This window comes from Mycteria americana, chromosome 18 (assembly GCF_035582795.1).
Source record: "Mycteria americana isolate JAX WOST 10 ecotype Jacksonville Zoo and Gardens chromosome 18, USCA_MyAme_1.0, whole genome shotgun sequence".
NCBI lineage: Eukaryota > Metazoa > Chordata > Aves > Ciconiiformes > Ciconiidae > Mycteria > Mycteria americana.
In genome coordinates, this window is record NC_134382.1 from 6,427,963 (window position 1) to 6,453,331 (window position 25,369).

Below are 25,369 nucleotides of genomic sequence, written 5' to 3' on the forward strand. Positions count from 1 at the left end.
TGGAGATGGATTTTTTTTTTTCCTGGCAGAGATCTGTTCTAGTATTTTGTACTAGGTCCTTGCAAAGACTAAGATGGATGGATGAAAGGACTCTGTTATGTTCAGCTGAGGTGTAACTGTATTAGTGAAACACTTTTCTTTAGACCAGATTTGAATTGAGAGACACGTTTCAATCGGAGACTCACGCTTGGTGCCTTCCCTCTGAGGGAGGAATGATGTGTTAGTCCCTTTGAGCGTGACGAAGTTTGTTTTAAAACATCAAGTTCCTTGGAGGGTGCTGCGGCAGTGTTCTTCTCTGGGTAAATAGAACAACGTGGCTGACATTTAGCTGGCTATTTGGTATGCTGAATATTGAAAGCATGCCCGTGTGAGTGTATTGAGGCAATAAAGATAGCGTTGCCATATTGAGTAAAACCACACGGCGGTAATTAAACACTGTTTGCATTAAAATAGTTTGTTGTGAGTTCTCTCTTGCTGCATTATTGTGTATGAAGATATTATATCCTGTCTAGCAGTTTGTTGCTACTAACCAGTAAAAGATTGCAGATGAAAGCATATTGGGAGAGTATTATGGTTTCCTGTATGAGGTCTCTACCTCTAGCTTTAATCATTTGTTTAAATGTCCTTTTATCACCGTTTTTTTAATTCCCCTGGGTAAGCATATGACAGACATCATGAATCCATTTTAGTTTGTTGGAGAGGCAGGGTTCAAAAGTCTAGGTTAGCCTTACATCTCTGCCTCGTTTGGCAATCTGCTTATACAATTCCTTGAGGTGGTAAAATAGCAGGACTCAACCGTCTAATAGTGTTCTAGCTGTCGTATATACTCTGCTGTGATTGCACAGGCATTGATTTCAGAAGTTGTAAGGACTTGATCTCATGAAGACCAAAATCTGGGTGATGCCGCCTATTGAATGCTGTTTGGTATGTTTGTTATAGCCTCTAGCAAAGCATTTATATTTGACTATACATCATTTGCTGAAGATGACTGGATTTTCTATGGTCAGGAGCTGTTTTCAGGCCCTCTAGAGGAATGTTTTCCATAGGTTCTAAGCAGCTAGATACGTACAACCTTCCAGGATTAGATCTGGGAAAATAGTATTAATTTAAGAAGCAAGAGTATGTGGTAGCCTAAGAGGTTTTTTGAAGTAGCAGATATAGATTGCCCAAAACAATTTAGGTGAAACTCATGCATGTAGAACCTCAGCATGAAGAGAGCTAGACTGAGAGAAACAGTATCTTCAACTGTCAAGAAGAATTAGTTGTTACACCATATATACCGGTTCTGTGGACTACGAGCCATATTTATCTTTGGAGAGCATAACATAAAGATAAATATTTAATAATCAAGGCTTTCTCACATTGAATTGTCACGTAGTAGATGATAACCTAGTAGATAATATATGATTTTGTCTCGGCTCTTTCGTGATGTACTAGAAAAAACTATTTTTGCAAGCTGACAAGGAAAGATACTGCATTTCTTTGCAGCAGAGGAAGAAGACCAGTCATCTTAAACGTGCTCAAGGGGTTCGTTTACAGATTCTGCTGTGCAGAGTTGGAGAATGCTGTTATGGGCGATCTTTTAGTGGAGTTTCCCAGTCTCTTAAAGCAACTACTAAATAAGTGATATAAAAAGTAGTCAGTATTTTACTCAGATTTCAAGGCATTCTATTAGAGGCCAGAAAAGGCCTGAGATTTTGGTCCCTTCTTCCAGTAGTGTTTGAAATCTGCATTAGGCATATGCTGGATTAAAGAGTACAAAGTACAAGTCCAAACGCAGAAGGGTCTGGAACGCTTGCCTTGCATCGTGTCTCTGCAGCCGAGGTGTGGGACTGCGAAGCCGGTGTCTTGTCCTTTACCGTTGCCTCTCCTCTCTCGCCCTTTCTGGCATTTTGCATAGTTCCCCAGCTTCAGCAGAGCTCCTGGAGTCCTCCTTTGCCTGGGATGCCATATAAATGACTGGTAAAAGTGATAATAAAGGTTCTAGGTATAGATCTTGTACTGGGACAGAAATGTCTGTCACTCCCTGTTTGTTTCCTTGGCAAGTGTCCTTAGGCCTTGTGGAGAAATTAGTTAAGTTTGATCTCTTTTCCACCTGTTCTCTAATGAAAAACCTCATACAAGACAAAATGCTGAAACTAGAAAAAGCCGTCATGTTCTGAAGAATAGTCCACCAACTGGGTCCCAAATTTTCCAAGCTGGAGAGAAGTAGAGTGTCAGCAAACCCTTGTTGGCCGATTTTTTTTTTTTTTAATTTTTTTTTTTTTTTTGTCTGGTGCTGAATATGGGTTTTTCTGGTGTCACACTTGGCACGGATGACAGCGGCTTCCTATCACTGTTGCAAGGTTTTTGAATTGCACTTCAGGGGCATCTTAAATCCCAGCATAGTTAAGAGACTAATTTAGATTCTCTGAGTTACTTTTGGAAAGCCTACAGGGACGCTGAACTCTTCTGAACGTACTTAGCCAGGATTTTGTCTCAAATTTTTTCATTTAGTAAAATGCTGATTCAGATTTAGAGAAATGAAAGAGGAGAATATTGAAATTGGTATTATAAAATGTTTTTTTAAAGAAGTTGTCCATTTCAAATGTTTTGACTTTGTACCTTGTTTTCCTTTCAGTTAACAAGCATAAGCCATGGATTGAAACCACCTATCATGGTATAGTTACAGAAAACGACAACACGGTGCTCTTGGACCCCCCTTTAATAGCCCTGGACAAAGATGCGCCTCTGCGTTTTGCAGGTAAAGAATTCATCTGCATTTCTTCTTTAAGAAGTGGAAATGCTTTCTTGATAACAAAGACGTTGTGTTATTTAGCGTGTTTTCCCTAACAGTAGCATAAGGTTTCGAAGCTTTTAGACCCTAGGAAATGTTTGTGCAGGGACCAGAGTTTTATTTCATATTTACAGCTGTAAATATACAGCTGCATACAAATATCCAAACGAGAGAGTACTCTATATTGCAGGTATTCCACGCTTCTTTAAATTTCATGTGTATATGTAATTTTCTTATTTATTTAGTTAGTTTGCATCATGTCTAACCTTTTCCTCAGCCCTCTGGATTTCACATTTCACAGCATTCAGTCTGGGAGTTCTGAAACAATTATTTTCATACCATTGTGAAGAAAGTTTTTGGTTTTCTTAGTGGTTTTGATTTGTGTCTTAATAGATTGAAAACAGCAATTAGTAGAATTAAGATTGCATTTCTTCTGTGCAGTATTTGGACTGAGAATTCCTGTAAAAATCTAGGCTTTTTGTGATAAGCTTGCTTAACAGTTTGAGGTATTCTAAAAAAATGGATGGCCTCTTCTGCCTGAAGAAAAGGCTTTTTCTCCTCTAACAAAGAATGTAGAGAATGATACACAAGCCATTTGCAAAATGTAGGCTAACTTTCAACATAGGACTGACACATGACAGTTTTCTTACAAACTTCCGCAGTAGATTTTTTTTCTGGAAACTACTGTTTAAGAATACTGTATTCATTAATTGGATGCAGTATTATGGAAAGTACATTTTTGGTTTGACAAAATATTAGAAAACTGGGTTTGAAGAATACCATTGGGCATCTGCAGGCATTTAAATTAGTTGTAGTGGATAACACAAGCTTAAATTAGATACTTGCAGAAGCTTGCTTGGGTAAGTAAAATTTTTGAGGTAAGAATCCTAGTAAAATACCTAGAGGATGTGGCATTAGCCGTTTTTAGGAACATTGCTTAGCCTGGCTTCAAGGAGGGAGTGATGGAAAAAGAGATGGATTAAATTAACAGCCATTTGAGGTGTTCAGGATGCTAACTGCATTGTGTGCTACAGTGTTATGGCAGCTTGGTCACAATTTCTTAAAGTGGTACTTAAAGTAACAGTTTTGTTGCATTATCATAAGGCTGTAATTACCGCCTTACAAATTCAGGAAGTTCAGAGATAAGGGTAAACCTCTGAAATTCAAACTTTCTCATGTGTTGGATACACATGGCAGAGGTTCTTAAATGATCTTAACTGGGAATAAAACTGCTGTCTGTGAACAAAAAAACCTTTTCATTTCCAAATGAAGACGGTCGTGTTTGGGATACTGGGATACAAAATCTGTTCAGTAAAAAGGGGTATAGGAAGGCTGACTTGCATACTTGGTGAGTAGGAGAATGTGAATCATCTCTCGCAGTTCTTAAGTGCTTTAAATGTAGGCGCTGGTAGTTTGACAGCATTGAACAGATTTTGAAAATGGCAATTTTATACCTCTTGGTGGATAGTAAAATTTTCTTCAATACTGGATATCATGAAGCTTTAAGAAAGTACTGGCAGAATATCTTCAAATATATTGTCAAATTTGCAGAGGAAAATCCAATGTCAAACCATCATTTCAAATGAGACTGCTTTTCCATTGTTTTGATCTAAATTGTATAAACCTGTTTTCATTTAATGAACGTTTTTACCAACTAGAAGTTGGTTTTACTAAACGTTTGTATAAACATTATATATTTTGGCTTTCAAGAACGAAGAATTCTTAAGCAGCAGCAGCAGAACAATGGATTTAAAATAGTTATCTTAAGTTCTGAGTATTGCACGCTAACGTTGTAAAGAAATTTTCCTCAATATGACTCTGTTGGATTTGAATTGCGTAAATTTTGAATGACTGTGCTATGGGAATCTATAAAAGTATTTGTCTTACCATTAAATGGAACAATACTTGAATCTGTCTTTGAGGAGACCCAGTGTGGGAGTGGTGTTGAATCAGCGTTACCGTTTCTAGTTGGTGGTGCTGGAGTCATGTCCTAGAACGGAGAATAGCATCGTTATTGTCCAGCAGCATCTATGTGGGTGTTTAAGTGTGAGAAGCCCATTAGATCAGTGACATGTTTTCACAGCAAAACAAAGCGTGTTCAGGATTAAACGGCTGTTTCAGCCCTAACTGGTATATTCCTACAGATAAATTAAATTTATTCATGGTTCAAAAGGTTGGATATTTTAATTAACTGTGCCCCTAGCTGAGCTGTGAAACGTCTGAACTGTCTGCAGGTTTAAAATATCTTAAATAGAGCTTTTTGCTTTATTTCAATTTTGAGCATATTGAAACATCTTGAAACTAGTTCATTTAAATGCTTTGTAGTACATGAACCGTGGGGCAAGTAAAAGTAATATTTTATTGCTTTGCTCACTCCGTGCTGTGGGTAGGATCCTAAAATTCAGGTGCGCAGAAATAAGGAGGGTTGTATAGACATTTATTTCCAGGGTAATTTGTACGGTTTTACATCTGAAACAACACATTTTTTGAAAACGGAGTTTGAATATAGTCCTGCCAGGTTGCCTTGTCATACTGCCTGATGCGTAGAGACCCTATGGAATCAGTCTTTTGTACCATGATTGATACAGATCTGCTTGAGAAGCAATGATCGTTCTCCTTCCTCAGGGAAACTTTTCTGTGTTACAAATTGAGTCATGTTGGAATTTGATCCTAAATGTTTTTGCTGAAAAAAATAAAATAAAGGACAGCTACATTTTCTATTGTACATTAGAGTAATTTGTGTCTAAAATCAGTTTAATGTCTGAAAGTCTCAGTATGGATTTCCCCTTTACTATGCAAAAAGGAACTGAAGTTTTATTGCATTGGAAACAAACAGTATTATATCTGGATGCCTTCACATAGCTGAATGTGTTTTGTTATGAGAGTATAACGCAGGATCTTGCTAGCAAGAGATTTGAAATGTTTCCCTTGTGGAAGGAAATGTTTCCTTGGGTTTTTGATGTGTCTGTAATAGGGTTTTAATCCCACTGCACCCCTGGAGAAAACCACTTCTCAGCCACAGTACTGTATTTTCCCCTTACTCGTCTGGGATGCAAGAAGTATTTTTGTGGGGGTTAGGAATTTTTTTACTTAGCGCATGAAAATGCATAGAGCTTTGAAAAAAGATCTTGCAGAATCTCTAGTCATTCTTTAAAAAAAAAAAAAAAAACAAACCCTAAAAATCCACCAGGCCTTTCTGTCAGCCTCTCCCCGGCGGTGTGTGGGGTTCCCGTGTTCCAGTGGGCGAGTGCTGATGCCGTGTTTCCGCGCTGCGCGCCCACCCGTGTTTGGCCGGGGCAGGGAGCTGTGCCGGCGGCCTGTCTGCCGTAGGCCCGCTGCAGCGCAGCGCTCGGCGGCATGGTGGTGGTAAAGAAATGATGTGCAGGGGAGATGAATGACACCGGGTAATCAAACAGATAAAGATTTTGATCTTGTCGCATCCCGTGAGCGTACAACAAATATGTTGCGCAGCCGGTTGGCAAACCTAAGAGGAATTTTTGTTGCGATAGTATTTCAGCCATTTTTGTATCAAATTTAAGGCGTGCGTGAAGTGATATTTGGTTTTGTACCTATCGTGCATACAAATACAAGCTGAAATGAAGTTACCGCTAATCATGAAATTTAAAATTGGTTCGCTTTTTGACAGTTTTGTATGGTACTAAGAAATACTTGTTCAGCAGACATTCTAAACCTATTGAAATGGGAGGCTTTCCTGAAGGCTTTCCATGATCCTCATGTAGACTGCCGCTTGGCTAGAGCTGGGAGAATATAATTCCTCTCCTGTGGAACGGAAAAGTAGAGGGATAGCTGACTCCAAAGTTTGAAGAGTGTCTAGCCAAATACTGCATGTCCAGCTTAAATATATTACAAACCTTTTTTATAATTATATAATTAAGTATTTTGCATCATTATGTCGTAACAGTACAGAAAGAGATAGTAAAAATCAAAAAAACCTTAACATTCTGCAAAATCCTCTGTCATTTGATTGTGCTGCGCTAGAAAGGAGAAACACAGAATGCCTTTAGGATACAGGATTACTGTATATTTTCTGGCTAACCTAAGCTCAACAAACCTGTGTTATCTGTAAAATGGAATTTTTTTCAATTGTAATTACAGCTGGGTGAAACACTGTAAAGTCCTATCCTTGTTACAGTTTATTTAGCTGAACAGTTTCCAATATATCAAATATGAACTGATTTACAGATTGATCATCATTCTGTTCTAAGATTAGGAGAGGTAGAAATTTATTTCGGTAATGTATCTCAACTTCAGAATGAAATAAGAAAAAGCATTAAGCACGTATGACATAGCATGAAACCTTGGGGAGCATGGTGTTGGGACTAAGCTTACTTAATGGCAATACAAAAAATTAACTGCCAAGAACTCTATAATCACAGAAGAGCCTTACCTATACTATATAAATATATGCATTTCGTAACTGAGATGAAAATGAATATCATCCCTGTATGGGAATATTAATCTGTAAATTGTCTTATTTGTCTTGAAACGGCTCTGTAACAGTCTGTAATATATTTTTGAGAAACGAGGGGGAGCTTTAATTTTTGAAATATTTTGTACTTTAGAGAATTATTCCTTTTTGCTTCTTTTCATTGCAGAGACACTTTGAAGAAGGGAGCTTAAAAAGCCTGTTAGGTTGGGAGCTCTGCATTTGCTTATTTAGAGCACTTATAAGTAACGCCATAGTTTTTATGCATTATAACTTTTTCAGTCACAAGAACCTTGTCTATGTAGTAATAAAAGGGCTTTTTGTTAATCTCGCTAGTGTGTGAAGTGGAAAATATGATTGTATTGGGTCGGTTATTGTTCTGAGAAACATCTGGCAGGAATTGAGCTATAGTACACCTTGAACCGAAGCTTTGCACCTTACAAAGCATCTGGAGACACACGGATATTTACTGGAGAGCTTATTTACGTCTCATGCTCGGGAGCCAAAAATATAATGCCTGAACTTCCTAGCAGCCAAACTGGGGTTGGTGCCAGTTAAGGTGCCGTGATAAAGACCCGACCAGTTTTTAAACAGCCTCCCCTTCTCCCAAGTAGGTAACTGCCGCATGAATATACTTCTTCCTCTTCTCTCTGTTATCAGGCTTTCTGCTTTAATGTTCCCTTCTATATATTTTTTTCCTGTAATCTTAATGTTTCACACGCAATGCTTGACTCTCAAGGTTGGAGTTACTGGAAGGGGGCAGGGAGGAGGGTGGACAGGAGTAAGAGATGTGGACTATTTAAAAGCTTGCAGTTGGAATGTCGCTTCTGGCTAATCAGGGGTGTCAGCCACGAATTTAAGCAGTGCAAAATTTTCTTGAATGATCCTATTGCCAAAACACATTAAAATCCGGGATTATATTTATATCCTGTGTTAAGAATAGACTGAAATAAATCATGTGGGTGCCACAAGAGGCAGCATACTTGGTGCATTAAAATAAAGAGCTGATTATAAATCTAGGGATTACCTGAAGTGAGTTTCAGGGAGAACCTAATGAGAGCTATTTCAGAAACCGTCTCCTTTTAAAATGAAGGGCTACAAATCATGATACATTATAAGGTATTTTTCCTTAATTATATTTCTGCTTCAATATTAAACTGTAAATTTGCCTTTTTAAGAAAAATATTGCTCTGTAATTATAGTGCCTCATCTCTTTTTAAGGCCACTCTAGAATGGAGACTTGAATAATTGTGTTACTGCAAGTTGTTTGAAATGCGTGAGAATTAACAGGAGATCTGCTAGAAGTGATTTTAAGGGCACGGGTCTGCTTTGTTGTACTGGAATTCAGGTCAAAGATGATGGTGATCAGGAAAAATAATTGGTATGTTGGATGATATGTAAAAGGTGGTAGTTTGGGGTTTTAACAAATTATGACTTCCAGGGGAGTGAAGAAGAGGGTTAACTGTCTTTTCATCAGACCTGTGAAACCATTCCAGGTGCCTGTTGCAATCATTTAATACCGTTGTAAAACTCAGTTGTATCTGAGATTTCCTCATAGGCGTGGAAGATCCAGGGCGCTGTGGGAGCCTGTGCTTTTCTGGAGTGGCTGGAGGGGCGAGGCCGGCTACTCCAGGGTAGTAAATCTGCTCAGTACTAGTAGATGGATATATTTGAGTACCTGAATCTCTTCTGTCCAGCATTGCAGTATTACAGCACTAGAATACAATGACAGAAGCTGTTGGTTGCTTGTTTAACCTGGAAAAGCAATATGCTGCTAGGAAAATACATAGCTTCCCGCCCTTACATCAAAGCTTTTATGTTCATTAGGATCCCAATTTAATGTGTATATTTTTAAATAATGAATTGTGGCAATACTGTCAGGTTGAGTTTGATGTAAAATTTAAATTTTGCAAATGCTAGGTGTTACACAACCTAGACCGACAAAAATTTATGTGGAAACACAAAAATCCCATGACTATTTAATTTTTTTTTTTCCTGCAACTCAAAAGGGGAATATGAAGTTTTTTAATTGTAGAAACATGGTGGTTTCAGTATAATAGATAAAAGCTTGTTTAAATTATTTAACATGTTGTCTTTAAATAGAATAGTACAAATAAATTCTGATGAAAATTCTGCCTTATGGATAGTTCTTCATCAACATGGAATTTTGAAAATAGTTTTTGTTTAGCAGTTGGTATAATTAAAAAAAAAGGAAGAAAAGGAAAAAAAGAAAAAAGCCTTTTGATACTTATTAAATACTTCAAAATTCTATAAATGACAACCTGGAGTTTTTGATTGAATCATATTTAACATCACTAAAACTCTAAAATTGTAACAGTTACAGCAAATCACCACTGGAATTTTAAAATACAATTTTTCCAAAGCTTTTCTGTGTAATGTGTGCATCTTTGCCTTTTCCTTATTTGCTCCCTTTCAACCTTTCCTGTTACTGACTTGGGTTTATCTTTTCTCCCTTTAGAGAGTTTTGAGGTGACAGTCACCAAAGAAGGTGATAAAGGGTTCTTTCTATCCCTTTTATGAGTATTAACCTACTAACTTTGGTTATGAAATGGGGAATCAGCACTTAAACAGAAGATCCTGTCATGCTCTTTTGTCCCATTTATTCTCCCAGTTTTTTTCTATTTTAAAATATATTGATAAAAACTGTTATGTAACCAAACCCTTGGTTAGAAATATCTGTAAATCAGACATCCATTTGAACCATTCGGGATTATTGCACGTTGTATGGACACCGAAGAAGTTGTTTTGGGGGAAATCAGCATTTTCTGATATTTTCACTGATAGCTTACTTCTTCGGGACATCTTAAGTTTTTTCCTATGCTTTGTAAAGTAATACTTAACTGCCAAAGCATTGTATCGCCTTCCCTGCAGTACGCTTCCTTCAGTACATGCTTCAGTAGTTTAAAATCTGAATCAAATCTCTTTTTTTGAGTACCTGTAGACATGTTTACAGTAGGAGTGCATTCTTGGTACTATGATACCACTGCAACTATAATAGCAAAATAGCATTTTATGTTGGTGTAAGAAAATCACCTTCAAAACGTAACAAGTTAATACAGGTAAAAACGCAGTGTGGGTGATCAAAGTGTTTATTGAGTGGCTTTTGTTAGCACAGCTAGGTGTGCCAGGCTCACTCCGCGTAACGTGCCGACAGATTGACCTAGCTGTGCCAGCAAGAGGTCTTGTAGTGTAATCTTAGGCTTAGATGTGTTTTAAAATGATGTACTAGGGACTTCTCTTGCAAGTGTGTTAGGACGAAGAGTTTGAATGGAAAGGAAAGCCTACTAAATCGTTCCATGCGAGAGCTTCCTTGACGAGCATATTTGGTCTGTGTTAGTAGATAGCTGTTGAAATGGATGCCTGAGAAGTTGGTATTTCTACCTTTCTCATTCAGTAGTTTATTTTGATTCCCTAATTTTAGCCAGGTACATTGCACAGGAAGACTTTGTTTTTTGATCTGTTGACAGAATTTCTGTAATTATGGTGCTGAACCTGTACTTGAAGCTTTTTCATCCCTTGACTTGTAACTGTGCATTTTAACCTTTTGCTCTGGTCAAAATAAACAAGCTGCCCAGCTATTCCCAGTAGCTTGGCATAGAAGATATTACCAGTGGCCTTGGCTGTATGCTCTCATAAGACCTACTCTTACCCTAGAGCTATCTCAAGTACTCCTGTGAAATGCCTGTCTACATTTCTCTTTTTCTCTTTTGTATTCCTGCATGAATGGATGCAAAGTAAACAAGTTGCTTGGAAGGCAGACGTATGCTTCTTTTTACTAAAGTTCCCAGAAATCACCCATTTTAAAGCACAGTGCTCTTGCTTTGTCCACAGACCCTCACAAACCCTTGGCTGCAAAATATTTCGTCATTTATTTTAAAAATGTGTAAGAATTTTGACCAGTTCTAACTTCTCTTACTTTGAATCTGTAGGTGAGATTTGTGGATTTAAAATTCACGGGCAAAATGTTCCCTTTGAAGCAGTGGTAGTGGATAAATCCACTGGTGAGGGAATAATACGGTCTAAAGAAAAGCTTGACTGTGAACTACAGAAGGACTACACATTCACCATACAGGCCTACGACTGTGGAAAGGGACCAGATGGAGCGAACGCAAAAAAATCCCACAAGTAAGTAAATCTGCGGTGGGCTGAGGGGAGGTTTGGTTTCAAGCGGTCTCCTGCTCATGGTGATTTATGGTCCGTGTATTTCGAGCACATGTAAATCAAGTGTTAATACTGGAAGATTTTCGTATAATGGTAACATAAATAGCAGCAAAATGGAAATGAACTGTTTTGACATCTCTTTAGCTGTATTCTAGATAATACTGCTTTATCCCTTGATGTCTCCGAATTTACATTAGGAAATAGTTTGGAGATAGAAGCAGGAAAACTGTTGATACAGTTAAAATCTGGCTTGAGTTGACACAAAGAGTTTGCGTGGGATACCAAACCTGGCCATTGTTTCAGAATTCAGTTTCTAAAACCAAAAAACTGGTTCAAGAAGTCAACCTATATTAAACTTGACAAAATGCAAAAGAATACATGTTGCTCTTGTTTCCAGACAACCTTACCATAAAAAGCAAGATCAATAGCATAAGGTTCATCTCTGCCTAGATTAAAGAATGGGAACAAAGCAATCTTTAGTTAATCTTTATCTAAAGAAAAAACCACAATGTAAAATGCTCTCTAGAAAATCCCCTTGAGAATAACTGCTTAACACCGTGGTGTAAACATCTGCAGAGCACGTGGAAGATTACTGTTTGTGTGAAGCAAAGAAAGGCATAAATAAGATGAGGAATAGATTAGCAGGAGTCATCTTGGTGACAAATGCAACCTTGTTACTCTATAGCTGTTATGCTTCAAATAAGCAGCAGAAAGTTATCTCCTTAAGGATTACACTTATGGAAAATAGGTATGCCCTTAAACTCTATTTGATATTCAGTTTGTCTTTTGAAGAGAGATTTTAAAGAGAACGGTGGCAACAAATGTTTTTTGTTGGGTTGGCTGGAATTATATTCTTTGTTCAGTTTGCTAGGGTACAGTTCCTTCTCCACACTGTAGAACTTCCCTATATTTTTCTACCTGTGTTGTTTAATTGATTTTGGTTATCCAAATTCATGGCTATGTAATGCACCAGCAGAGATCTAGAGAAAAGAGAGCTCTGCAACTCTTCTTTTCCCGCAGCAGAATGATAGGTTTCCAAGACCTGCGCCTACAAACCGCTGCTGAAATTACCCTGCCCCATGGCTGTGTTATGGTTTTTGTGGCTTTTAACCATCTTGGAGTTTAGCTCTTCAAGTCAGGAATATAAAGTGCGTTTGGTACAGAAGGCCATTTTTTGTGGCATTTATTTAGCACATAGGTTAAAATAAAACCTTAAAGATTTTTTTTTTTCTTTTTTTTAGCATAAGCATTAGAAAACTTTGGCTTTTATGGAAGGACTGTAGTGATTGAATTCTTCATTAGTTTACATTCCAGATTCTTTTCGTTACTCACCTTTTCTCCTTGGTCATTGACAGGAACTGCATTATTTTCCTATTCTGTGTCTACCAGCAGTCAGTGACACAAGCACGAAAGGACGGAATTCAAGATTCAATCTGTTTAGGATTATCAAGCTAGCTATATGATGTGTTAAAGCGTGTCTTCACTTCTGTGATTCTTCCATTTAAATTGCCTGATCTCCCATTCCTACATCCAAGAAATAAGCCACTTTTCACTGACTTACATAGCTCAGTACTTCATTACCAAAAGAAAGCTAATCAAACGCACTTGACTGAGCTCTTAGTCTAAGACCAGTCTTAGCTGTCATTCTTGTTCACATGATATAAACACCCAATTTCTATTTCAAATACTCTGACAGCAGGAAAGAACTTGAATAGTTCTGTTTTAACAGAAGTAAAAGCCTACTTTGTCACACCTGTATTTTGTTGTATTTCTGTAAAATGGCAGCAATTTACTAGTTGCCATGCAAGGTTTTGAATTTTATTTGCAAATAAACAGCAATAGTAAGCAATAACCTAAAACTACACTGAATTATATAGCAACACACTGGAAAAATATCCGCTGCTGTCCTAGTTAGGGTAGTTGAGATTGTTAGTTTTATTAGTCATTGGTCACTTCTTTCAGGGAGCTTAAATTCTGAAGGGTAGCTTCATCTGTAAAAGAGGGAGCTGTTTTATCAGGTTCCTTGCATGAAGAGGAGTTTTGCAACATATAGGAAACTGACCTTTCTGTTTTATTTGCAGAGCAACAGTACATATTCAGGTGAACGATGTCAATGAGTATGCTCCTGTCTTCAAAGAGAAGTCGTACAAGGCAACAGTTATTGAAGGGAAGAGGTATGACAACATCCTGAAAGTGGAAGCAGTGGATGCAGATTGTTCACCTCAGTTCAGCCAGATTTGCAATTATGAAATTGTAACTCCGGATGTACCTTTTGCTATTGACAAAGATGGTAAGAATACGATGCGAGATGGGAGTGGGAATTACTATGATTTGCTGCCCTAGGAAGAGGACTTCAGACTGGTCAGCATAAAACTGCAGCAGCCCTGTTGTAACCCTTGCCTACAACATAGTTAAATGGAGGTGTTCACTTCAGCAGTTTGAATTGATAATGAAAAGTGAGATGTCTTTGAATGCCAATACCATGCGCTATCTACTGATGTAAGGAGCAGATGGTGTGTTGTGTGCGTGTTGTTTCTTGTAAAATGCTTTTCAAAATAAAGGAAATATGGTAGCTGTATTATGTTTTAAACCAGCTCTTAGTAGGCTTTTTTCCCCCCCTGTAGTTTTCTATTCTGTATTAGGATAGCTTTTGCTAAGTAGCTTTCAAAAATGGGATTCCATGTGTGTGCTTTTCACATTTGAGATGCTCATATGTGGCTCTGGAGGTTACAGTATCATGGTTATTGGTTTTGAAGTGTAGTGATTTGTTTAGGTCATTTCCTGTCTGCTGGTGATCTGTGGACCCTTCGAAATCTATTGGCTACTTCTAGGGGCTCAAGCAAGCTGATTAAGCAAAGCAAAACAGTTTTTAGTGGGCTTTAGTTTGAGTTTTTGGGGGATCCACATTGCCGATGGATAATTTTCATGGGTGTGCAAATTTAAAAAAAGGTAGAGAATCCTGGCACATGCCAAACAATTTATCTATCAGTTACCACCTATGAACAGTTTCATTTGAGTAATACAATATGCTACTAAGAGCCTGATAAGTATATACCTGCTGTTCTGTGCATGTGTGCTCATCTCTGAATTTGTGTAATTTTTAAGGATCTGGGCCTGATGTCTGGCATTGAAAAGTCAAATAGTGAAGGGCTAATTCACTTGCAGGTGTGTCTGTTAAAGTCTTGGTACCTGTATGAAGTACATAGGTGCTACCCGGATGCATTTAATGCAGCAATGACCCTGAGAAATGAGTAGATACTGACGTCTGATTATTGCCTTTTTTTTTGTGCGTCAGGTTATATAAAAAACACAGAAAAGTTAAACTATGGTAAAGAACATCAGTATAAACTGACAGTAACAGCGTATGACTGTGGGAAGAAGAGAGCTGCTGAGGATGTGTTGGTTAAAATTAGCATTAAGCCTACATGCAAGCCTGGCTGGCAAGGTTAGTTTGATCTCCTTCGTATCTGCTTTTAGCATTTGCCAGTACCTCCAGTTAAACATGAGAGATTTTTAATATTGTTTCTTTGGATAAATATACAGGTTGGAGCAAAAGAATAGAATATGAGCCTGGTACTGGTGCGCTAGCGCTCTTCCCCAGTATGCGTTTGGAGACGTGTGATGAGCCAATAACCTCAATTCAAGCAACAGTTGAACTAGAAACCAACCATATTGGTAAAGGCTGTGATAGAGACACCTACTCTGAGAAATCCATTCACAGACTCTGTGGTAAGAATGCTTTTGTTACAATGAAGTGGTCTCTCTTGCTTATTAGTTTTTCTTTTAGTATTATGTTAGACCACAAATCAATGCTTGGATATGGTTCATTTGCATGTAGTTTCCTCCAGCTTTTTGCGTAGCAGGCAATAAAAAGCATGAAATTGGCTGAAGGTGACTTTTAAAATAATTCTCAAATGCAGTAAAGAATCCCTTTCTTCTGCCTCTCCACTAGCTTATATAGACTAATACTTTCCCTCACATGAGATTCATGTTCAAGAGCTGAAAGGGTGTTATATATGCAGAAGGGTATAGCCATTAAAATGTCTTTTTCTGAGGCATGATAGATGTGAAGGATGCATGGTGAAAAAGTAGATGTGAAAACCAAGAAAGCGTGGTTTGGAAAAAACAGTTTACTTGCATCAGTTACATTTATACTGTGCTTGCCTTAGGAATAAAGGGCATGCTGGCATCCATGTATGCTGCAGTTAAAGGTCTTGGGGAAAAATTTAGGAATCCTTTGTAGCCAATAGAAGAGTTTGAGATTACAGGACAAGTTATCACTGATGATTTACTTCTTCAACTTCAGTTGAAGTTAGTTGAAAGTGCGAATACGGTGTAACCCTAGAGACCCAGGCAATTCCTAAGCTATTCCCTGATTAGGTCACTGTGATGTTAATGATTTAGGCTTGAAGTGGGGAAAAACCAGCAAGCCGAGTAGCTGCTGGGTATCGTGGCTCCTGACTGTATTATTAGACAGTGATCTGGGAGGGGATGCTTATGCAGCCCTCTTCAACTGGATGGATGTTAGTCTTACAACTAGTATAGTGTCCAGAGAAAGGCGTCACGGTCATGGGCCGGAGGGACAAGTGGTATTAATGTCATGGTTCCCGAGATAGAGGCAAAATAAGGTTCTAGAGCTGTAGAGATAGTAAGCAAAACAATTTAAGCGAGATTAGTTGTCTACCCAGAAGTTAAATTTATGGAAGTCATCGTGATATTAAATGTCTATTATTAGTGCCACATTATTTAAAAGGCGAATTGCTTGATGTGTGACGGTAGTGCATAATCCTGACAGTTGGTGCTGAAAAATTAGTGCTCAGAAGAACAGTTTGGTTTGAAACTAACGGGGATCTTTTTAGTTTCTACGTTTTTTCATTTGAGCGTTTTTATTGTAGGTGCTTCTTCTGGCACAGCTGAGCTACTTCCCCCTCCAAGCAGTGCTGCTAACTGGACAATAGGACTTCCTACTGATAATGGTCATGACAGTGACCAAGTCTTTGAATTTAATGGCACGCAAGCTGTGAAGATTCCAGATGGCGTTGTCACAGTCAATCTAAAAGAGCCCTTCATGATTTCAGTGTGGATGAGGCATGGGCCTGGCACCAAAGAGAAAGAGACGATTCTGTGCAATTCAGACAAGACAGGTTTGTCAATACTTCAGAGATAAACAGTCTCATTGTTGGGTTTTGTGTGTTTGTTTTTTATGTGCTGTGGCAGCATATGTGAGAACCTTAAGTTTTTTCTCTAGGTTAGGTTTTTCTTGGAAGTGAAATGAAGTGGACTGCAAAGGTCGCTCTTTGTTGTGCTTACCTATAGAGGCATGGCCTTAGATTATCTAGCTTCAGTGTCAGAGTAGGCAGCCTTGTTTTTCTAATTCTGTTTCAATTTATGTTACGCGTTTCTTTTTGCCATGGTAGATGACTTATTCTGGCAATGCAGTTCAATTTCTGCATCTCCAAAGATAGCCTTATTCTTGATGCTGCCTAAATACATTAAGATACATATATCAGGTTTAGTGACAGCATTTGCTACTATATCTTTTTTTTTCTAGGAGATAATTTCTCTTTCTCCAGTGATGAAGTTTTTTTCACGCTGTGCATAATTTCAGTCTCTGTGAATGCTACAGAAAGAATCATTTTGAAGATGCTATTAATAAGAAGGAAATCTGATAACCATGTTTCCATAATTGCTTTCTAATGGGGGTAAAAGAATTCTTGTCTTTGTTAGCTGGAGCAGTGGATTGTTTCAGTGTATTAGAAAGATACTTTATTTAAAATGCTGCTAGGTTTTTCAAAGGAAACTACACTGAATATATTTTAAATTTTATTTGAAAAATAAGAAAGATTTGACAGTATTTATAATATCCTAAAAGCATTTCTTTGAATGGGAGGAAAGTGACTGTCATTCAAAACCAGGTACAAATATTCTCCTCTTTTCCCTACCTTCACCCATTTCTGTTACTCAAAACCCAAAACTTTGGATTCATGGAAGTAAGTGAACCAGAGAAAAAAGGCAAATTTAAATACGGTTTTTCCTGTTTTAAAGTACATGGGAAGCAGACCTTCAAAACAAGTTTTTCTTTTTTGTTCCTTGGTTTGACCTAAGCATATAATTTTTTGCGACAGATAGTTTCTGGTAGTATAAATATCATTTGCCTTCATTTCAATGGTATATTATGCAATATTGAAAGACTGGAACTAGGGTTGTTGGAGGGAGGCAATTTTGAATATATTGTACTGGAACAATACAGCCAGATTTAATGCTGTCAGGCTGAAAGATTGACATGATTTTGGTATTTTTTCATTCCCTTGTTTCTTGACTCATCCATGCCATGGAATGGATGATGTTGCTAACATGTTTCTTTTCCTTATTCTTACCTGTTTCTCTAGCATCTCACCTTTGTATTTATTTTAAATGACAAATCCTTCAGAGCTACGACTATATAGTTTTCTCTTAGGAAAGCATGTCCACCTGCCATCACGTGTACATGTTCCAAAACAGTAATTAAATGCTGTAGAAGCAACCTATTTGTAACAAAAAAGCTCTTCCGTTTGCAAATAGAGCTCTTTTTCTTTTTCTCCTGCTGACAGGTTTATCTCTCTGAGTCTTCAGTCCTATGCCTTGGTTTAGATTGGATTTGGAGATAGACATGTCTATTTATTGCACAGTGTATTACTCATGGGTTGTTCAAGAATGTTTGCCCTAACTGCTGCTAACAAACGTTTCTCATTCCTTCTAACATGTCTGATTTACTTCTACATTTGTTTCTTCCTATCAGTTACTTGGGGATTTATGTATGAAATTATGGAACAGGTGAATTTTGTGGAGTTCTTAAGGTTTACAGAAAATAATAATGTTAATTAAAACTCTTGTGCAGATATGAACCGGCACCACTACACACTCTATGTACACAACTGCCGACTTGTTTTCCTCTTCCGCCAAGATCCTTCAGAGGGAAAAACATACAAACCTGCTGAATTTCACTGGAAACTAAATCAAGTAAGTTTGGAAGGACCGTTGGTAGGATGTTAGAATGGAGTGAAAACCACCAGAGACTAAACTCCCTGACAGTGTAATTATTAATAAATACTTCTTGCAACTCCAGACGCCTGATGTCGTGTTTTATAGAACCCAACAATACTTACTTTATTTGTGATCAAGTGTCAGAGATAGATTCAGCTATACCTTTTCATCTGGAATATAAAAAAACTGCTTTTGTGCTTTTATTAAACCCAGTGGGATGCTCATGAAATAAAGCACAAGTCATTGTCGTGAAAGGTAGTAAAATGTGGATTTATATGTGAAAAGACAGCGTCAGTCTTTTAGCTGTGACGTCAGTTATCTTCACTAAAGGCACTATAAGGTAGTGTGCATGAGAAAACAGGAAATATTCCAGTTTGTTTATAGCATTAAAGTACTTCTGAGCATGCGACATTTTTGCAGATCAAAGCGTTAATAGGATAACAGAAGAACTTACCTTCTTAATCCTTTTTCACACTGAAATAAAATTTGTGACTCTACACATTGCGAGCAGTAGCTACAAATCGGTTTTCTTAATTAGATTTTACTCCACAAACATAGATTTAATAGGCCTCTGAGGGCAGAAAGAAACTTTCTGCTTCCTATTTAGAGAGGGGAGTTGTCTGTATTCTTTCAGTCATGTATTCGTAATTATTTTGGATTTGAAAGTGAAGGCTGCAATAACTAATCTTTACGTTGGTCCTACTAAGATCTGCAGAACTTATTTCTATGAAATCCTGATGTTTATGATCATGAAGGGTGCGACAGAAGGGACTAAATATTTTGTGTGCTTTTCCAGCCCTCTGGATCTGAGTGGTAAAATCACCCTGTCTATCTGTAAATTTACAACGGTTCTTTTAGTTGCTTTAGGTTACTATTACAGGTCTGTTTTGCCAGTTACCTAAACAAGGAGTTACTTGCTAACATAGCTAACTGTATCCTGTTTTCTATGCAGGGCAATGTATACTGTTTTAATGGTAAAATGCCCATATATGTCCTTATGGAAAGATTGTTACTTTCCAAAAACTAATCAGCTTTCACTATAAATAATTCTGTCATGGAAGACTTTTTTTTTTATGTTCAAAATGGTCATGTTTTTCTCTAAACAGTCCCTCTCAGCAAATACAGGTCCTTTGTCAAGTAACGTTGTATTATAACAGTATTTCAGAATGTGCCTGCATGGAGATACGTATTTTTAAATTTAAATATGCTGTTATTAGATATTATAAAAATTAAAGGAATGGAAATAGATGCAGCTTCCTATATTGGCAATAGAAGAAAAGAAACTATTTATAAACGTTTGACAGTTGGTTTGCTTTTTTCAGATGCGTGCCATGTGTGTGAAACCTAAAGTATGTCTATACGGGCTTATAGGTTGTCAGTATGTCTGCATGTATGTATATGCAAAATGTGCATCAGATCAGTTATTCAACTGTAATTTAAAAAAAATAATCAAGCAGAATTTTTAAAACTTTCTTTACTCAGGTGTGTGACAAAGAGTGGCATCATTACGTCCTCAATGTTGAATTTCCTGCGGTAACTCTTTATGTAGACGGTGTTTCATACGATCCTTTCCCAGTGACTGAAGATTACCCGCTTCATCCTTCAAAGATAGAAACACAGCTAGTAGTTGGAGCATGTTGGCAAGGTAACTGTTTAAAATTGTTAATACTTTTAATTAACTTTTTTTTAATGAAATCTTTGTGGTTAGCCTAGAAGTACATAGCAGATCTTTTCTAGTGCATGAAAGATAATCTGCAAAAGACAAAACAAGTTATTTTTGCTCCTAGCTAGTATCACATATTTCCTCTTTTAGTCATTTTTTCCATGAGTGTTTTTTTGCTCGATGGCCACAGGTGCATATGAAATACAAAGCTACTCACCAAGCAGCATTCCATCAAAGTGATTTTTGTGGTAACCATGGGAATATAGTTAGTTTATTTTTAATAATGGTTGTAAGAGCACACCATATACTTCAGATTACTAAACAGAACACTTAATTTCAAGTAGATTGAAAAGCATATTGTAGAAAAAGTGTTCTTATAAATGGAAGCGTGACCAGCAGACAATTCAGCTAAGCAACACAGTGATGCTGTCTCTTGGGTATTTTACCATTTCTGCTTATAAAAATAAACTTGCAAAGCATCTGCTTTATTGTATGCAGACTATGGCTTAAAACACGATATTGTGCAAGCTGTAAAATGCTGATTCATGTGCTTTAATACTTATGAAACCTACTTCTCAAAGCTTGAGAAAAAGGAGAAGAGTGCGTCTGAACGTGGAGGCTGATGACCAGAGATCTTTGTAACAAAGCTCTTGCTTCACAGTCCTGAACTGTTTGCTTGCTGATTAAATTACACCCTAGCTGGTATAAAGCTGATCTTTTTGGTCACAGATAGAACAGTGTTAAATAATTCGTGTTTCATTGTAGTTCAGAATATAGACTGTAGTTGCAGTCTGAAGTAATGCATAGAAGTAGCTTGTGAATGAATGACAAATGGAAAGCTTTGAGACATGTTAATCAAATTAACAGTCTCTTCTGTCTTATAATGTCTCTTTTCTCTTTGAGTTTTACGGCTTTGAAGTGTGAATGAAGGTTAAATTATCAAAATATCCTCTCCATCAAATTTACTATTTGGTGACAAGTTCACTATCTTTCAGTATTAATGTTATTTCAGTGCTAGATTCATCCTGTCGTCCCTTCCTTGGAGTCAATTAATTATTTTCTCCATAATTCATCCCATTCTGTTTGTGACTTTCCAACTATCTCTTCTAGCTCAAAGGGAAGCTAGAGTGGCTGGTTTTCAAGAAACTGGAGCTTGGAAACTCTGTTCCAGCTAAGTGTATGGATTGTATAATGGCTTCCATATCTGTTCTGCATCCTAGCAAAAGCATATACATTGAGTTTAAAAACTCCTGTGCTTTCATATTGGCACCATTGTACGATTCTTTAATTTCTTCTGACGTGAATTTTCTTAATGACAGCAGACTGAAATAGGCGCATTAAAAGTCTGGAATACAAGAACTTGAGGCGCTACCTTTTAAAAATTCCACCAAAAGCTTGATTTTTAGGGGATTAGGACACAGGGGAAAAACGTATGCCAGAGGAGTGAAGTTAGTGCTTAAGGCGGTCCTCTTTGCCATACCAAGATTTTAAAATAAATCAGGCTGCTCTAAGTTGTCTATACAGCTCACCTCTAAGGAGAGAGAGATTTTATGCTTTTGAAAAAGTTCTTTTAACATTTCTTTTAAAAGATTAAAAGCTGGTTTTAATTTTTGGTGTCCCCCCCTGTCGTCCCCCCCCCCCCCAGTGCTTCCATCTGATAAATTGACTGCTTAATACATATGATACTATTATTATGATAAAAAATCTGTGTCGGTAATGGCTCCTTTTGATCAGCACTTAATACCTTTTGGTGATTTGCTGATACAGGCTTGATCTTACCTTAATTTCCCCATTAGTAGCTGGGAGAGGAGAAAAGAAATTGAGCCATGTGATAGACCTGTATCTCAGTACTCATAGTGGTTTGTGAGATGGGGTGTCTGTGGTCCAAGCGTTCTCCAGTGGGACTGGACTGTTTTTACTGCAGCTTGTGTATGGGGCTCTTCAGGTTGTCTTGTCATGAATGTTATGTTCTTGTAACAACCTAGTAATGCTTATTCCCTGCATTGCAGCTAGTAGTGTTTCAAAGAACTCGTAATCCTTGAGAAGCTGGGTCGAGCATAAGCAGACTTTTTGGGGGAAGCGCTGCTGTGTATTTTCTGTGATAAGAGAGTTTGCCAAATTGTAACTATTTGGTCCTTTCCCTATTGTCCTATTCTTTGTCTTGCTTTTCTACAGAATATACAGGAAATGAAAATGACAATGAAACTGTGCCTGAGACCTCTGCAGGTTGCTGGAGTTTTTTCCCTACTGTTTTATTTCATTTTTAAGCCAAGACATTGCTTCATCTCGCACACAGCATGAAATGCAGGCATTGCATTCGGGCCATTGACCTTCACATAATCCTCTCCTAGGCTTGTTTCTTCATTGTGCTTCTATTTCCAGAGCTTCATCAGCTGATTTTTTTTTTTTTTGCTTTCTTTTTGGTTTTTGGGGGGGGTTTTTTTTGGTTGCACCCAAATGCACATCCATGTACAAATCTGCAATTGTGATTGCAGTGAAGTGGTGTAAAATAAGTTGCTGATGTAAAATACCAGCTATAATTTCTTTCATCCAGTTTTGTTAAAACATAAATGCACCTCACCCTATATAAATATACGTATGTATTTGTATGTAGGTATGTGTGTGTATCATAGAATTACTCAGTAGGTTAGGAATGACCTCTGGAAGACAGGTAGCTCTGCTCCCCACTCAAAGCAAGACCAATTTCATATTTAGATCAGGTTGCCCGTATATAACTCAAAGACAGACCTGTAATTTACAGTGGATGCTCACTTGATCAGAAATCAATACGAAGTTATAGTGAGTGGGCAGAAAAGCTTTGGCTACCAGGTATTTCAGGTTGGCTATAGGGTTTTATTTTCTTAGAAATTTTTAGTGATAGTTGTCTTGAGTTGAGACACTTAAAATTAGTGTATATTTCTAGGAGTGTATTCAGGATATGTAGTCTTTCTGTAAAGTTTAAGAATTCCTAGAATGGTCTAGATATAATTGAGAAGAGGTTTCTAGCAGTGCATCGCATTTTAATTTGAGTTATGCCAGGGATCTTTTATCACTTAGAATCTTTAAAACAAGCTTAGACATCTTTCTAACAATCTGGTAGCTTAGTAAGTGATGACCTTGAAATACAAATTTCCGGGTGGTGTTCTGTGGCCCCCATTATTTAGCAAGTTACGGACTAGGTGATCATCATGATGTCACCTTCAAAAATTCTAAGCAGTAAGGGGCTTATTGGGTTGCAACTCATCAGACTTGTCAGATATCTAAAAATGAGTTACCTGAGTTTAAACTGCTCACTTGAGTCCAGACAGAAGGTGGCACCTTTAGAGGGGAGCAGTTAACTCTTAGACACCGTTTTCAGAATGAGCTGAATCACTTTGTGAAGTTTTTTTCTGTCCTTTGAGTGTAAAGACAGCCTGTAACGATGGGTTCAGACGTAGGTAACTAACACCTAGAGGAAGGATGCTGCCGTCTTCTATCCTGATGGGCATTGCCCATTTTGTAGAGAACCGACTAGTAGGAGGCGTTACCTCAACACAAAGATTCAGTTTTCGTAGTTCGTCTCGTTGATTCTGTCTTTCATTTCTGAAGAACACCACCTCGCTGTATGGGCGACTTCTTTTGAAATGTTTGTTACGGAAATACTAGCCTTAGTTTCACAGTTCAAGATGGCCACAACTGTTTTGAAGGCCATATGCATGGTGAACTGTTTAATTCTTTCTTTATGCTTGAACATAATCACAAGGTTAACACCCAGAATGGATAAAAACTAACCCGCATGTATATAATACTTTGTGGTACCAGAAGGCATATTTGTTGTTTTGCAAGAGGGGGAAAAAAAAAAAAGTGAAAAGAATCAAAACATATAAAGATTTTTTCCTTCCTCCCTTCATGAAGGTGGTGAACTCCACATGGCTCAGTTTTTCCGAGGCAATCTGGCAGGTTTGATGATTCGTTCTGGGAAACTGGAAAACAAGAAAGTGATAGATTGCCTATATACTTGCAAAGAGGGACTGGACTTACAAATGGCTGATGGCGTTGGCAAAGGCGTGAAGGTAAAGTTGCATACGAATAAAGGGGAGCGTGTATATTGCTTTGCTGGTAATACTTCTGTTTTGCTGGCAGAGTTAGTAGGGGTGTCCAAATAAAACAAGATAATCTATTGTGAGATTTTGCATTAAAATTACATGAAAACTAGGAAATCTTTCTTGTATAGACGTCGTCTTAGTGGAGTTTAAGAATGAAAGGTACTGTGTTCTCGTTAAGTCTTGAAGAGAAATTCCATATTGGGAAGCCTCTCTTTTTTTACCAGGTATACTAGGTTGTCTAATAAAAGGTAGAGATTTTTAACAAGCAGCTTATGAGACTAACTTGCATGCCTTTTTTTAATAGCAATGTTGTGTGAACAGAGCTAAATTTCTTCTTTATATTAGCTGTCCATCTTTCATATTACTAGAATCTTCACATCAGAACTATGATAAGTGCCTAGATTTTTTTCTGAAAGAACGAAACACTAAATATATTTAACTGGAATAAGGTAGTGAATAGGGAAGTTAAGCTGTGTACTACGAGGCCAGTAAATAATGGCCTTATTGCTTTGAATACAGGTGTAATTGTCCTAGCATTTACCAGGCTAAGCAGTGCTGAACTTCCAGTTTTAATTACCTGATCATGTTACTGTTTGGGTATTGTCTTTTTTTTTTTTTTTTTTTTCCTGTTGTTTCAGATCCACATGAATCCAAGTCAGTCAACACTGACCTTAGAAGGGGATGATATCGACAGAGTTGATAAGGCCATGCAACACATTTCCTATCTGAATTCCCGCCAGTTCCCAACACCTGGGATTCGGAGGCTTAAAATCACCACTGTTGTCAAGTATGTCCTAGTGCTGAAATAATGCGTCTCTGTACGGTGATCCTGAAGCCTGGAACGATGTTCATGTATCTCAGTTGTGATAAACAAAGGAGTCTTGCTGTATCTAACCATCACACATTTGAATATGGCAAATGTTTTCTACACCAGCACTCTGTTTTCTTCCGGAGAAGGTCGTAAAGAGTGTGTAAGACAGGGAGGGACTTATTGCAAGGGCATGCTGTGAAGGGTATGCTGCGAGTGGGTCTCCAGTATCACAGCCTTCATTAAAGGTGTTATCTGTGGCTGTTAGTCGTAGCGTAGAAAATGGGGCCAAATGTTAACTGTAATTAAAAATTAATTGTAAGATTGCTCCCTTGGTGGGGAATTCTTACTTTCCAATGCAGTTGATGAATTTATCTAAGACTCT

The 25,369-nt window shown here is 37.7% G+C and overlaps 2 protein-coding genes across 6 annotated transcripts in view; one reads left to right on the plus strand and one right to left on the minus strand.

Moving 5' to 3' along the window:
* CLSTN1 (calsyntenin 1) overlaps nt 1–25,369 on the plus strand; it is a 40,632-nt gene that overhangs the window by 7,659 nt on the left and 7,604 nt on the right. Inside the window, exons 2-13 of one of the 4 annotated variants that reach the window (XM_075520782.1) lie at nt 2,621–2,743; nt 9,703–9,732; nt 11,174–11,369; nt 13,487–13,695; nt 14,701–14,850; nt 14,949–15,134; nt 16,301–16,549; nt 18,283–18,404; nt 19,911–20,073; nt 22,267–22,317; nt 23,986–24,143; nt 24,815–24,963. In XM_075520782.1, coding sequence (XP_075376897.1) covers nt 2,621–2,743; nt 9,703–9,732; nt 11,174–11,369; nt 13,487–13,695; nt 14,701–14,850; nt 14,949–15,134; nt 16,301–16,549; nt 18,283–18,404; nt 19,911–20,073; nt 22,267–22,317; nt 23,986–24,143; nt 24,815–24,963 — 1,786 coding nt within the window. The remainder of the gene's footprint in view (nt 1–2,620; nt 2,744–9,702; nt 9,733–11,173; nt 11,370–13,486; nt 13,696–14,700; nt 14,851–14,948; nt 15,135–16,300; nt 16,550–18,282; nt 18,405–19,910; nt 20,074–22,266; nt 22,318–23,985; nt 24,144–24,814; nt 24,964–25,369) is intronic. The other 3 variants (XM_075520784.1, XM_075520783.1, XM_075520785.1) reach the window with 3 other exon arrangements.
* Nucleotides 7,027–25,369, minus strand: part of PIK3CD (phosphatidylinositol-4,5-bisphosphate 3-kinase catalytic subunit delta) — a 59,946-nt gene continuing 41,603 nt past the window's right edge. Inside the window, exon 25 of one of the 2 annotated variants that reach the window (XR_012778350.1) lies at nt 7,027–7,037. The gene's annotated coding sequence lies outside the window, so the exon portion shown is untranslated. Of the gene's footprint in view, nt 7,038–21,802; nt 21,815–25,369 lie in introns of those variants that run through there. The other variant, XR_012778351.1, reaches the window with a different exon arrangement.